Source organism: Gigantopelta aegis, chromosome 2 (assembly GCF_016097555.1).
Source record: "Gigantopelta aegis isolate Gae_Host chromosome 2, Gae_host_genome, whole genome shotgun sequence".
Classification (NCBI taxonomy): domain Eukaryota; kingdom Metazoa; phylum Mollusca; class Gastropoda; order Neomphalida; family Peltospiridae; genus Gigantopelta; species Gigantopelta aegis.
In genome coordinates, this window is record NC_054700.1 from 45,193,548 (window position 1) to 45,209,470 (window position 15,923).

The 15,923-nt window shown below is 36.9% G+C and overlaps 1 protein-coding gene across 3 annotated transcripts in view; it reads right to left on the reverse strand.

Moving 5' to 3' along the window:
* Positions 1–15,923, reverse strand: part of LOC121386239 (3-hydroxy-3-methylglutaryl-coenzyme A reductase-like) — a 37,889-nt gene that overhangs the window by 16,407 nt on the left and 5,559 nt on the right. For all 3 annotated transcript variants that reach the window (XM_041517072.1, XM_041517087.1, XM_041517080.1), the window contains exons 2-12: positions 14,280–14,492; positions 12,769–12,880; positions 11,741–11,828; positions 10,870–11,060; positions 10,127–10,233; positions 9,154–9,276; positions 6,340–6,497; positions 5,276–5,460; positions 2,489–2,796; positions 1,087–1,202; positions 243–321 (exon numbers count right to left, since the gene is read on the reverse strand). In XM_041517072.1, the coding sequence (XP_041373006.1) occupies positions 243–321; positions 1,087–1,202; positions 2,489–2,796; positions 5,276–5,460; positions 6,340–6,497; positions 9,154–9,276; positions 10,127–10,233; positions 10,870–11,060; positions 11,741–11,828; positions 12,769–12,880; positions 14,280–14,492 (1,680 nt within the window). The remainder of the gene's footprint in view (positions 1–242; positions 322–1,086; positions 1,203–2,488; positions 2,797–5,275; positions 5,461–6,339; positions 6,498–9,153; positions 9,277–10,126; positions 10,234–10,869; positions 11,061–11,740; positions 11,829–12,768; positions 12,881–14,279; positions 14,493–15,923) is intronic.

The window sequence follows — 15,923 nt, forward strand, 5'->3', positions numbered from 1 at the left end:
TTGTAAATGGAATTATTGTGTGTTGGAAGCTGTCTGTCAGTACCTATAATTAGCCATCTGGTAATGCTGATTACAGGTAGGATAAACAATTATTTCCAACATGAAAATGTATGTGAAATAATTTCTAAAGTTGCTTCGGGCCACAAGTATCAGACAACTAAAAAAGTTGAAATCAGATGAATCAAAAGTCATGTCAGAGGCGACACTACAAAAAGATAACGTAGAATTATTGTTTCACTTACATAGGAATAATCATAATGAATGTATGGCAATGTTGCTAGGGCTTCTTTCTCCTGCAACTTTTCCGATATCATTTGCCTCCTGTAAATAAGACAAAACCATGTGCAACATTGCATAAAGTGAGTAAGAAATCATGTGACAATACTTAAATAAAATCTGTATGATAAATTATCTGGAGCCTATTTTACAAAAGGAACTTACTACACCTGCTGTATGTCTATGTCTACATGTACACCATTGTACGAAACTGGTTGTAAAAATACTACCAACTTATTATGCACGTAAATATATGAGTTTTCTATTGCAATTCTTTCAGCAGAAAGAACATAAAGTGTGGAAGCCACCGTTTCCGGTATACCTACACATGGGTATAGGTTATACAAAACCAAATAAAATCCCATAGGCGACAATGTTAATGTGTATATAGTCAAAACACTATATATGGGCCATTCTTCCTATTTTGGGACAAGTCGATGTGCAGTATATATATATATATTTATATTGACTTCATTTCATGTTTTCCTTTTTCCAACAAAGTAGATATACAGCAAAATGGGCTGAATAAAAAATGTCATCCCCACCCCTTGGAATTGCAGCTGAAATGTCATTAATTAAATGAACCTAAAATTTATCTAGTAATCTGCGATATGATCCATGGTAAAATGTTGTTCACCAATAAATTCAGAGTGAATGTGAGGAACATATTTCGTAATAAATTTTGTCAACTCATCATCGGCTGTCTCACTGTTCAGTGTATTTTATCTAGCAAATACAAACATAAATTAAACGAGCCATGAATAAATTTTATGATAAAGTGCTAACACGGTTGAACTACAATGTACCAACCTAATGGAAACCCCTCGCACATAGTCGCCCAGTGCACTTTCCATCTTGTATGCAGGAATGTGTTTCTTCTCAACAAGCATGCGAATCTCCTCGTCAGTCAAAACACCAGGACCTTCCTGTAAACAATGCATATATTGAAAAGTGGGCTGTGCAAAGAAATCTTGAAATTTTTAATATTGATGGTTGAGTACTGTTAGGATATATGGGGTTAATCATTGTTAGAATATATGGGGTTAATCATTGTTAGAATATATGGGGTTAACTTTAAATTCGTAGTTCAAGTTCAAGGGGGTAAATTAAGCCATATAAAATAGTTTCTACTTGGGAGGGGAGATACTGGTCCGGATGTGTGTAATTAGCAAACCCGTGTCTCTCTCAGTGCTGAGATAAGAGCGTTTATGTTTAATTGTTGGCACTAGGGAGGAAGGGCTAACCTTGTCAGCACACATTAATTTGCATACTGTTTTTCTTTGCTTGTTTTATATATTGCTGTAGTTAGAAATAAAATCAGTTTTCACTTGGTCTCTTTGGTTGTCTGATGGTGTCAGATGGGTAGTGATCTTAGAACTTAACAAGTACCGAGATTGGGCCTAGGGTTAGGGCAGGGTTCGAACTTAACAATGGCACCGATGGCAATTGCAGTCGTTGAAATATAAATTGCCGTAGGTCAATAGTATCACAGTTCCTCAATGATGGCAAAATGTTTACACCTAGTATACATTAGCTGCCAGTATATAACATTAGAACATTTAAAATATGTTTACATACACCAAAATAATCTTTCAGTTTTATTTATTTGCTGCAAAAGTCTTCTTTTTTTTCCAAATGCCACGAGCAGGCTTTAAATTGCCATCGGTGGGCTGTTTCACTCATGACAATTTTGATTTTAAATTGCCGTGGGAGACAAATTCTTAAGTTCAAGCCCTGTTAGGGTGTCACAATGGTTTAAAATGGCAGCCACCATTCAGAATGTATGTAAAGCATCAACCAATACCATGTCATAAGTTTTGGATGGAGAGAAAGAAAAATATTTCATCTCGGATATTGACAGTAAACAAAATAAATAGAATAATGTTTATGTCAGACACACTTAAAACCACAGAAAAATAACCTGAGATTTGAGTTATCAGAGTATGAGTATGTATTGGAGCATTGCTGCTTAAGGATGTGCGTTTATGTTTGACATGTACGAGTATGTAAAATGACTGAACCACCCCTCCCCCCCAACAACAATACAAATGCAGAACCCCCTATCCACCTAATATATTGTCATAATCAATTTCGGAGATAATTACTTTATCATATATTTTGGTGCATATTTTATTCAAGCATGATTATTGACAAACCACTAATTCCCCTGACAACTACATACTGATATAATGTTGAACGATCTTGTGCATACCTCTGACTTCATAATAGCAACACATTCCTCCAGGGGTCTGGGAGGCATGGGCGGCTTCAGCAACTCGAGGAGTTCGAACTCTGAGTTGATTATTTCCGTCTGAGTTTCTTTCGTTTCCTTCTCCACATCGTTGCCGTCCTCGGAACTGTCATCGCCACCCAGCAGGAAACTGGCTTTGTGGTTGACAGGCTTAGGCGGTGAAAGTTGCTGGCTCTCCGTGAGATCAATTGATTTGTTAACATTCGACAGGTCTACTTCGTTAGAATTCGATTCATTGCACTCTCCATGGGAGTTCATTGTTTTGTGACCTTGCAAAAAACAAAGAAGAAGAAAAAGAAGATAAAAACCTATGAAATATGATAAAACCATCACCACACCCAGCTGACCACATCCCAACTCAGGGCTAGCTCTGGCACTCGCCAAATTCGCAACAGTTGCCAATTTTGAAAGCAGTTGGCGAATTTTATTTTAGATTGGCAAAATAATTTCATGTATTAATTGACATTTTTTAGAAAATAACTGACAATTTTTTCAATTTTTTAAGTTTAATAGACAATTTGGCAAACTGTTTTGCTCACCCAGAGCTAGCCCTGCAACTCCAGTCATACCATGAACGTACATGGCTATGTAGGTATTAATTTACTGTCTGTGCATGGGTATGTACATATGTACGTATGTATGCATGCATGCACAGACACAGTGAATTAAATTACATCCTGGTTTAGACGTATGTCTGTATTATATACTAAATTTTTTTTATCATTAACACCTGTTAACCAATGGCTTAGTCTGTGTGCGAGTGTCATCTAGCATGCATTCATGTTATAACGTGGGCCAACTATTTAAAAAAAAAAGATCTCTTGGCTTGCTTGTTCTCTGCCATCAGCATGTCCCACAGTACTAAATAAAAACAGTGACTGCAGGACTTCTACTTAATGGCAGCACTGATGACAACTGCCATAGCCTTGACATGAACTGCCATAGCCTTGACATGAACTGCCCTAGATAAGCGGTTTTACCATTGGCACTTTTTTGCAGCTGGATAAAAATTATTCTTTCTTCATTTCCAAAATTACCATTTTAAAATTGTTATAGGCAGACTAAAAAATAAGATAGGTTTATTATTCCATTGCGAAAAGTTATCAAGGTGATATAGCATCTTGCCCAAACTTTTTATATAGGAATAGAATCATGCTGTCATGGCTATTGTGAAGCAAATTGTCTGGACGATACAGAAACAAATAACATCCGTTAATTGTTTCCGTTTTCCGTTTCAGGTGTTCACCAACTAGAGACCATGTGTTGTTTTGGCTCGGTCTGTCTGTAAGCGCAAACTATTTGGCTTTCATGACATTCTACCCAGCATGCCTTGCTCTAGTACTTAAGGAAAGGTTAACTCTTCACAACTTAAGTATGATTTTTTTTGTTTTCACAGAACCAGTTTACACTTGTATCCATTTCACAGGGAAGAAGTGGAAAAAAAAGTAGTCAAAGTTAGGCATTCCCAGTCTGGAGCTCCACGTGGTAAGACGCGTTTGTTTCACTTGTGCACACTGCACATGCTTTCGTGTGCTCGACTTGGGGGTCCTTCATTTCGTTGTTTTTGTCAGTGAAATGAAGTTTTCTACTGGGATGTATGCGGCCATTGGAACTGATTGAATGCTGGAACGCTTCTCGTTTCGACAGTCTGCACTACCAGGTTGGATTCTTTTTCGCCTCCACGTTTTTCTCCGTCTGACTATGTTGACTTGTTTTTTCGTGACTCGTATAACGGCCATTCTGCAGGACGCCACGGCTGTTCGTGTTTAGTCTCTACATGTCCGAGCCTGTCCTAGCAGCACTGGAAGATTGACCGCCCCACTCTAAGAAGAAATAGGAAGCGGGGTCGGCCCCTACTACTCTTTTTCTAGACTTTACATTGTTTTATAGTGATACCATCTCGTATCCTCTGGAGTCGGGCCCATCCGCACCACTATACCAACCCATGACGACTGGACTATACCCTAGTCTGATACTCTACTCGTTCGGACGGATCCGGCTTCTCAAGATCTGTATTTCAGCACAGCACTACACCTTCAACGTCTATCGACTGTCAATCTAGGGCTTTTCTTGACGGGATGCAACCCATCTCGTCCCTTTAAGCTGTGCACCCAAACGGCCTTAACGAGGCCACTCGCGTGTACATATCGATTGGACTTTAAACGTTTAGATCTGCGTTCAAAATTTTATGTCGAAATTACTTCTTTTTTGTAATATTATTAAATAGTCCGATCCTCTCTTCTTTCTCTTATTTAATTTTGGACTGTCCTTCTAAAATGCTCCAAATTATATAAATATTCAGCCGAGCAGTCAATTCTTTTTTATTTTTGGCTTGTAACCTTTTTTTTTTTTTTCTTCTTTAATCTATTAACTTTTTTAATCTATTTTCAAAATTCTTTTTTACTAATTTATTGCTATTGTTCAAAATTGCTGCCCATTATCATCATTGGCAATCTTCATTTGAAGTTGTGCAATTTAACATGGGTTTCAATGGCAGATGACATCTAGAACTATAGTTCCAATTGTGACACAAGTTATGTAGTGAGACCTTAGATCACAGTTTCAGAAAAATTAGAAACCTTTCATTATTGACAGCCCCAAATTTTGGAGTGAAAATAAATGACAGCCCCAACCCCAACTCCTCCCAACCACGTTTTTCCTAATCTCCGCATTTTCCCATCAGCATTCTCCTGAGATGAGCTGACTCCACTACTGCTAGACTTGTGCTGCCTGAGACACGGTACTTACAAGATGTTCCGTACATGATCGTAACCTCTTTGTTCTTCTTCACAGCAAATGGGTTTTCGGCGTTTGCTTCTTTGAGAATCTGATCGACCTCATCATCAACCGAGTTGTCGAAGAACACGTACTTGGCTGCCAGAACCAGAGCCAGTGCCAGCGTGACTGCATAGTCTGTGTTGGTGGTGAACATGCTGGAAATGAGGGTTACATGGTATTAGTCCAGTGTTGTCAAGCATATGGCCATAGAGAGGGTTTTGGGGGGTTAAAAATCCCCCTTTGCTCAAGAATATATATATATTTTCTCCACAATATATTTTCTAGTGGAGTATGGCTTAACCCTCCCCCATCAATAAATTTCACTCGCCAGTCTAGACCCCCTCCTGGTAAAATTCCTACACATGCACCTGGTTCTATTTATTACATACCAGGGTTTCTAGAATTTTTACAAAATCCTCTAGCTATGGGATCAGTGATTTTAATAATTTACAAGCCACGATTAAAAATTCACTAGCCCTACTTTACTTAATACAATTTTATTAATAGTAATAATCAGATTTGTTACCTAAAGAGGGAAATAGCGATTAAAAAAACTAAGATTGGGGAGTGGGGTTGGGGACAGGATATTCATATTTACAAAATGCAGCATTTGATAACTTTTTTTTTTACTAGCTGTCGGACATGGCAAGAGTAGTTATTTAATAGCCCAACATTGAATATCACTAGCCATGGCAGTGGGGCTACCATAATCTAGAAGCTCTGTCATACAAATGAAATAAACACTGGGTGCCAGCCATATAGTAATTTCAAAACAGTCTACAGTGCTTTCATAATACATTTGTGAAACAGCACAACGTCATTCTCCGTAAGACCAAACCAAATGCACTGATTTATCAATATTCTTCTTTGCAAAGGAACTCCCCGTTTTAGAATGAAAGAGAACAATATCATGATTTACAGGTTCACAAAATCACAGAGCAGTACCATACGATTAGAAATGGAAACCACATGATGTAAACACTGACCAGCTGGAAATCACCTCTGATAACCATAATGTAATAATTTGTGCTTACCGCTCTATGTAGAACTGCCAGAGGGGAACGGTGGGTGTTATCCTCTGGTCGAGAAGCGCCTTTTCACCGACCGACAGGTCCAGGTTCTCCGACAATCCCGACCCCTCCAACTTTGCCACCCATCGGCTGTGAGCGTGCACGAGAACCAAACCGGCAGACTGAAGGGAAAAATAACGAAACATTTGTGTAATGTCATCCCATCAGTGTTAAATCAATACTAGGCAGATTAGGGGTGTGACACTTTTAAAAAAGAACAGCTCAAATTATGTGTAAAATCTGAAAACTCAATACCATAGTAATACAGTGAAACCCCTCTAAACTGGACACCCTCGGGACCAAGTAAAATGTCCGGTGTTAAAGGTGGGGACAATTAAGGCATTTGGCCTGGTATGCATATTCAACGATATATAATGCACATTATTGCTTAATATCAATACGTATAATCGTATAGTTAATTAATAAAACGGTTAAATGTGACGGCTATTATATATAACGGGCGCAGCCATTTTGTACCTTCTCAGTGAGTACACCCTCTGGCGAGCTGGTGGTGACGTAATACTTAACGCGTAACGTCAGGAATGAGCCTTAGAACTAGAGAAACACAATCTACCTGGTTTTTGCGGGATGATAAATAGTCATGCATTGCAATGTTCTGTAATAATACATATCCCAGTAAGCCAGCAATAAGTATATCGATATATACATATATTATTTTTCAATACAAAATAAAATACCGTTGTCAAAGTGGCTACACAACAAGTCGAAACAATTAACAATGTTTTGCCCATGCATTAACATACGTACTGAAATGATACACGGAGTGTTTTCTTAGTTAATTGGTCTATGCCATTAGTCCCTTCTACCTGTGATTCCTAATTAGCAGGTGTGTATTTGATTGGTAACCAGACGAGCCAATTAATTGACGCGGTCTAGACACAAAAATACATACCGGTATTGTGGAATATTACCTGTCGCCCCTAAAATTGTAATGGACATGGTTTATTACTGTAAATAGTTCTGTAAAACTATTGATTAAGTAGACTATTCCATCTAAAACCACAGAACTGACCAATTACGTAGTCCCCCAAAAAAGAAAATTATCACTTGGGTATCGTGGGTTGTCGTTTTTGCTCCAACGTAGCATATCAATAGGCCTAATAGTTACATTTTTCCTTTGGATTATTTAACAGAGAAAAATACTATAACCCCATTTTGTTCCGTTAATGCAACTGTAAATATATTTAGTTAAATAGTTTATTATATTATTACGTCATTTATGCTGTTTTACAAGTCAGGTTTTACAAGCTATATCACTGGACATCACAAAAATGAAACAAAATGGCTGCCCCCAGTTAGCAGGAATAATCATGGTTTTTTTTCATTAACTCTAAAATTACGCATTTTTCATTTGTGAAAGTGTCAGTATGTGTAGGTGGTCCGGGTATGCATCTTTCCAACACACAAGGCTCTTGTTTGAGTTGACCCTACCTTTAAGAGGTATCCGGTTTAGAGAAGTTAAGTTCTGTAAAAAAGGACCGTGATAAATGTCCGGTTTTGAGGGAATTGCAGTGTAGAGAGGGTATGGTTCTGAGATAAAATCAGTGCTTGTGGTTTAATGGTGCTGATGGTGAACAATAAACTGCTCTCCTGAAATTATGTAGTACAGCAATTGCTCTCGGCATCAAATTCACAGTAATTATGAGCAAAATAAATTAGTTGAATCAGTGTATGATGAGGCAAGCAGTTTTGTGCTAGCACATAACAAGCAGGAGCATTTGCTTGCATCAAACCATAAGGACTCTAAAAGTTGGTCTATTTTGTGAAAATTATGCACAAAAAAAGAAGAGGAGAGAATGAGATCACAAGATACTGATAGAGGGTGCTAGGGATGGATTTTTTTTTTTTTTTTTACTTACTTATACTGACTGAATTATACCCGTTTTAGTGAGCAACTATCGTGTTTCAAATGCAATATTTACCGGAATTATACCCGTTTCCATGAGTAACTAAATGTCAAACACATTATTTGTTGATAGCACAAAAACAATCTCTTGAAGTGAACTCATTATTACCACCAAGTTACATGAAAAACAATCAAAGCTAACCCCTAAAATGATTGTTTATTAGTTAATTGGTCTATTCGTTGACTTACCGTGACATGTGGATACCGTTTTGATGTGTATTGAGAACTCTGAGACTTCAATGGACATTAAAGGAATGTGTCAACTACAAGTTCTCAACTTCTGCATGACACTCGTGGCACAGAAGAATAGCAGACATAAGCCTTAGGAGTATTTGTTTTGTTGGAAGGCACTGGTTACAGCTATCTACTGAATTATTTATCTTTGACAGTACTTTCAAACTCACAAACGTCAGAACAAGACTGCTGACAGCTACAAAATTGAATCAACCAATCACAGGCTGTGTTCATTTGTGTTCACACCTTCTCATTGTGTATATATTTTAACAGCTGACCAATGGCAGTCGACCTCTTATAATTACCGTTGCATGAAGAATATAGTTTGGAACCAGACACAAAATTCAAATGCAATTATTCATAAATATATTTTCAAAATAATTATTATTAAATGAAAAAAACAGGAGTTTTAAGCACTTTCCAGGATGAAAATAAAATTTAAGCACTTTCCAGGATACGTGCAAACCCTGATTTCACACTTGGCTCTTTTTATAAATCTGCTTCAACCATATCAAAATTACATATATGTAACCAAAGAGGTGCCAACAAAATAATTTATGTATTGCCACTGACAACATGAAAAATTATTAAAATAAATATTAAATTATTTGAGTTACCATAATAATTTTAACTCTCTGTGTCACAGGGTTTGGCTTTTTCTCTTCCTCTTCTTCCTGGAGAACCTTGGCAAGATGTTGAATTTGCCAGAGTGGTCTACCCTGAGTACGTTCACGTGTTAACTAAAAACACAAACAACACTAAATAGAATGACAAACAATAATTATGTTGTTTACATAAATGTTACTTGACAAAGAAGTGTTCCTCTAGTAAAAGGAAAGAAATGCTACTATATCTGAGAGAGAGAGAAAGAGAAAGAGAGAGAGAGAGAGAGAGAGAGAGAGAGAGAGACACACACACACACAGAAAAAAAGAAGGCTACTCTTTCCAATTAGAAGTATAGGATCTTCTACCATTCTTACTGGCCTCGGTGGCGTCGTGGTTAGGCCATCGGTCAACAGGCTGGTAGGTACTGGGTTCGGATCCCAGTCAAGGCATGCGATTTTTAATCCAGATACCGACTCCAAACCCTGAGTGAGTGCTCCGCAAGGCTCAATGGGTAGGTGTAAACCACTTGCACCGACCAGTGATCCATAACTGGTTCAACAAAGGCCATGGTTTGTGCTATCCTGCCCGTGGGAAGCGCAAATAAAAGATCCCTTGCTGCTAATCGAAAAGAAAAAAAAAAGTAGTCCATGAAGTGGCGACAGCGGGTTTCCTCTCAAAATCTGTGGTCCTTAACCATATGTCTGACGCCATATAACTGTAAATAAAATGTGTTGAGTGCGTCGTTAAATAAAACATTTCTTTCTTTCTACCATTCTTTTCCACCCTTTGATATTCTATTTTAGATCTCTAAATGATGCAATTAGTTCACATGGCGTGACTGATCCTGAGATATGTTTCAACTCAGATGCATGTCCTACATTCCCACATTTTCTGTATATGTAAATGAAAAGATGTTTATCATTAACTTTTGTTTACAAAGGATGACTAACAGAATTACTTGTATGATATGACGAGTTACTTTACCTCAAGTACTAGAGCAAGGCATGCTGGGTAGAATGTCATGAAAGCCAGATAGTTTGCGATTACAGACAGACAGCCAAAACAACACATGGTCTCTAGTTGGCGAACACCTGAAACAGAGAGAACTGAAACAGTTAACAGTTATTACTTATTTCTGTATCATCCAGACAATTTGCTTAACAACAGCCATGACAGCATGATCATATTCCTATATAAAAAGTTTAAATAAAAATTGCATGAGAAATGAAGTCGATAGTGCAGCGACGTTGTGATGTAATGGACAAAACACTATATCCCCTTAATAAGTCATCATGACTTGTAGTGAAGGGATAATATGTTAAAAGAAAAAAGAAGTGGCCTGCAAAAAGTTAAAAAGCAGTCCATTTTGTTTACATCTAGCAGGTGAAATAAAAATTCACCTTTTAAAATCGCAGGTAATTTTTCAAGAGACGGATGTATTTATGTAGAGATCATCTAATCTTCTATTAAGTTGAGGCTGTGCATGTGATTTTGTTACATTCTAATTTTATAAATCTCTAAATACATCTCAAACTTGCTAATTTCCCACTGTCCCAAACCCTCCACTCACCCAGAGCTGTCTTATTTCCGATGGCCATATTTTTTCATAACAGGCCATATTTCTCGTAGCCTGCTATTTACAAAAAAAGAAAGAAAAAAAAAAACACACAGCAGGCCATATTTTACTTCCTATTTCTAGCCCTGTGAAGGTGACATAACAAACTCACCTGACAGCGTCCCCACACCGATGACCAACGTCTCGACGATGGCGTCCAGCGTGATGATCGGGCCGATGATGGCCATCCCACGGCCGATGTTCTCCTGAACCTCCTCCTGATTGGTGGACACCAGTGCAAACCTCGCCAGCGCACTCGCTTTCGACAGATCAACGAGAAGCAGAAAGAAAGGCAGAGCTTCACTGAAAATAGAAAACCCAGTTCCAGGTTTTAAAACTACCAACTCACAAGTTTCATATAATGCAATCCATATTTTGTGGAATAAACTTTAAAAACAAAAATTTATTTATATAATTGGTAGCATTTTCCAATAAAATAATGTTATGTAATATTTTTCAGATCACATATTTTCAGAATTTGATGACTTACAAATTACACATAAATTACTACATTTATTGGTTGGTAAATATATGTACTGGTAAACAAATAAACATGGCTGTATAATTTTCTATTCAAGAGTAGGCTCCAAAAATGATGGATGCATTCAATCAAACAACATATTTCATCAGCATAATGATGTAATTTTCATTAGAAAAGACACCCCGTCATATAGGTCATTTGAATATATCAAGTAACAACAAACTGAAATTATAGTTATGCATAAAGTTTACAAAACACCCATTTAAAAAAAGAGTTTTATTCTGTAAATATTGACAAGGGTAACAATCTCCATTTATTTAATATATTAGAAACATGTTTTGATGCAATACACTAAAACATTTCAACACACTACACTAAAAAAATGCAGTCAGAAATTGTTCAGTGCATGGCACTAAAAAATATATCTAATGCACTACACTAAAATGTCTCAAAGCAATGTACTAAAACAATTGTCATGAAATAACACAAAATAAAAACTTACTCAAGTCCCTTGAGATCGCTTCCAAGGAGATTAATAATAGCCATACTGAACACAAAACTGGAAAACATGGTGAACACTCCGGAAATACCTGGAAAACAAACGTAATTTATAACATGGTGAACACTCTGGAAATACCTGGAAAACAAACATAAGTTAAAACATGGTGAACATTCCAGAAATACCTGGAAAACAAACGTAAATTAAAACATGGTGAACACTCCGGAAATATCCGGAAAACAAACGCAATTTATAACATGGTGAACACTCTGGAAATACCTGGAAAACAAACGTAAATTAAAACATGGTGAACACTCCAGAAATACCTGGAAAACAAACGTAAATTAAAACATGGTGAACACACCAGAAATACCTGGAAAACAAACATAAATTAAAACATGGTGAACACTTCGGAAATACCTAGAAAACAAACGCAACATCAAATATAAACAAGTGGACACTCGCATACCAATCATACACACTATTCTAAGCAGTTCACATTGATGAGATCCAAACATTTTAATAATCAGCATACATGTGTACATGCACATGGCTGGTTAAAGTAAGGTCACAACTAGTGCAGTGTTTGCTTCGATTACGTTTTACTAATCAGCATACATGTGTACACGCACATGGCTGGTTAAAGTAAGGTCACAACTAGCGCAGTGTTTGCTTCGATTACGTTTTACTAATCAGCATACATGTGTACATGCACATGGCTGGTTAAAGTAAGGTCACACCTAGTGCAGTGTTTGCTTCGATTACTTTTGCACTAAGTACTTCATTTTATTACATATACAAGTACTGCCTTCAGTCCAGAAGCCAGTTTTACAAAACGATACTAGCACTAAGATCACCTTAAATGCATAACTACCTTATATGCATTTAAGATGATCTTAATGCTATGATCTCTTCGTAAAACGGGGCCTTGATCATATTCAGGTTTTAGAGGAGTGCATTCATCCACTGACATCCTGAACTCAGTTTAGTAATTTTGCAACTGACAGCTTAATCCTTGCTTACAAACTTACCTAATAAATACTTTGAGCCAAGTCGTCTGAGATTTCTAAACTGGAGGTAAATGTACATCACAGCCAAACACCGAGTGATAGACAGAATGATTATATCGGAGCTCTTCAGTTCCTACAAACAAAATAGGTATTAAATAATATATAAAAACAATGAAAAAGTATCACTAATTGTCGACATTTTTGACAAATGTGAAAATGTCACCACTCCACAGAAGTCCAACGCCTGCAATTAAGAAAAAACTTGCCATTGAAAAAAAACCCTGAATATAGTCCTCCAAGTGAAAAAGGTGCCACGGAGAAAGTCTCCACAGCATTGCCGATTGCCATGAGCAATTGCAGGACTTGGAGGTCTGAGCTAGAGAACATGTTATTTAGAATGGTGTTACAATTCACTATGCAAATTTGAGAGATCGGTACATAATCAGAGAATATTTTGTTTTCAAAATTTTGATTACCCAGTGCTGTTAATTGATTAAAAATTGATTAGCAACTAGTATTTAATGTTTTAGAATTGTGTAGCAATCTCTGAAACTTGTATAGCGAATTTAACGAAATGTTCTTTGATAATTGACAAATGTTAACCTTACGACTGCTGCAGGTGAGATATCTCGCCTGACGTCACATCAGTCGACATACTATATACACTGTATACAGTGCATTTCCCAATTCATATTTCCCGCCATTTTGCACACAACACTCACTGGAAACCATTTATTAACATGAAACTGAAGACAACTAAACATTAACTGATCTAAAATATCATAAAAATTAGAAAACTACACAAATATAATACTTACCGATTCAAATATGAACTTTATTTTATGTATTTGTAAAACATTCAAGTGAATATATGTGAGTAAAAATTGTAAACTTGTAACCACTCAATGTGGTTTTTTGTCAAAAATTAATCCAGTAGTCTAAAAGGTTAAATACTAGTCGCTAACTGACACTAACAAAATTTTCACAACAAAATGCTCCACAATTGAGGTGAATTAGAATTAGGGTTGTAATGTAAGAAACTTAATCAAATAGTTGAACAGGCTCGAAATAGCAAGTAAAATATGGCCTACTGGCCTGGTGCTTATAAAACTTTTATTAGTCTAGACTCAAGACTCTAATAAGCGTTTCAGACAGTAATGTCATGACAACACCATACAAATTGTATACATGCGTGTGACATCATTATAGATTGAGTCTGGACTCAAAGGTTTTGTAAGCATGGGCCCTGGTTATTGGTTTTTTAAAAGCAGCCTAAAAGAAATATGTTCTGCCGAGTAAAAACACAGCCTGCTGGAAATAGGACAGAATGGGATACGGGAAGAGATTGGGTTGTTGTGTGAAAAATTACGACCTGTAAGATGCATTTACCTTTAAAAGAATTGTGGAAATGTTTCTCTCTTGAAAATGACAACTTGTGACTCTTTTGTTTTTTGGGGGGTGTGTTAGGTTTTAGCATGCACATTTTTATTTAAAAAATCGTGACCTGCTGTCTACTACTGAACACTATTTACCCCGATATCTTCTCTTGGACAGATGTAGTTCCAGCCACAGACACGCTCGGTGCCAGTAAACATGCTCATGGACATTAGACATAGCGTTGTTGTCACTGTGCCGATGATCACTTCCCATGGGTGTGAAGCGCAGAATTGGCCCTGAGCTCGGAACAGACGAGAAAGCATCATGGCGCTCTTGCTTACTGGTATCAATGGAGCAAAAGGAATCAACTGAAACCAACAAAAAAAGGGAGAGAAAATTTTAAGAAAAATAAAATTAAAGTTTGTTTTGTTTAACAACACCACTAGAGCACATTGATTTATTAATCATCAGCTATTGGATGTTAAATATGATAATATTGACAGTCATAGAGAAGAAACTCACAATTTGTTTTTTAGTAGTAGCAAGAGATCTTTTATACATGCACCATCCCATAAACAGGATAGCATATACCATGTCCTTTGATATACCAGTCGTGATGCACTGGCTGGATCGAGAAATAACCCAATGGACCCACCGACGGGGATTGATCCTAAACCGACTGCACATCAAGCTTACATGGTGCGGTTAATAATAATAAAGCATCCAAAAGAATTTGATCATTGGAATACCTGGGGTGACTTCGGTTATGTAACATTATGTATGATTCGCAAATTAATATGTTGTTGGGGAGGGCTAGAGATGACTGTGTAATACTTCAGCATTCATAGATGACCAAATGGTAGCCAGTTAATATGTCTAAAATACATTTTCTTTCCCTAAATCTGATGCCACAGAGCAATTTGCTACACAAGTTTCAGAGATGGCTACTTAATTTTGAAACATTAAACAGTAGTTGCTAATAAATTTTCAGTTGCCTAGAAATATTGCTATCAAGATTTTTAAAACAAAATATTCCCTGACGGTAGCTGGCTACCATATAATCGTCAGTGATTGCCGAAGCAAGCCTTGAAATAAAAAATGTTGGTGTACCTGACACAATGTCCTGCACCAATCAATTTGTGCCTGACACAAAAGAAATTGTACCTGTCACAAAACATTGTAAATAAAAATGAAATAAATTATGTTTTATGTTGTTTAATAATTGATATATTTAATTACTAAATAACCAATGCAGCAATTAAGGCAATAGTCACCAAATGATGACATTTATTATTATTACGTACTTACTAGTCTATGATGCATTAATATATGTCCTCTGGTAAAGCTGTATCCTAACCAGCCGTGAGCTACATGAGCGATTATTTTAGAAATCATGAATTTCAATTACCGTATCCTAACCACACGCGTGTGACGTGACATATAAATCTGTCGCGCTGTGCGCATACAGTTAGGATGCAGCAATGGAAATCAATGATTTCTAAAATAGTCGCTCGCGGCCGGTTAGGATAGGGCTTAAGAAATCCATGAAACTGTCGGTACCTGTCTGTTCTTTTACAGCAAAGACTGAAGTTATTTTGTTCAACATCCTTTAATTGTTAACTACGAGGCAATTTGAATTGCAAACTTTAAACGAAAATGCCACAGGAAGTATATGCTAAGTACGAAAGGTCGATTACTAATATGTGTGACATCACTTTTTACAATGTAAGTTCCCGCAAAATCAAGACTATGAAAAATCCTACTAAACAGGTACGCGGACTGTAGATGAACTTCGTGTT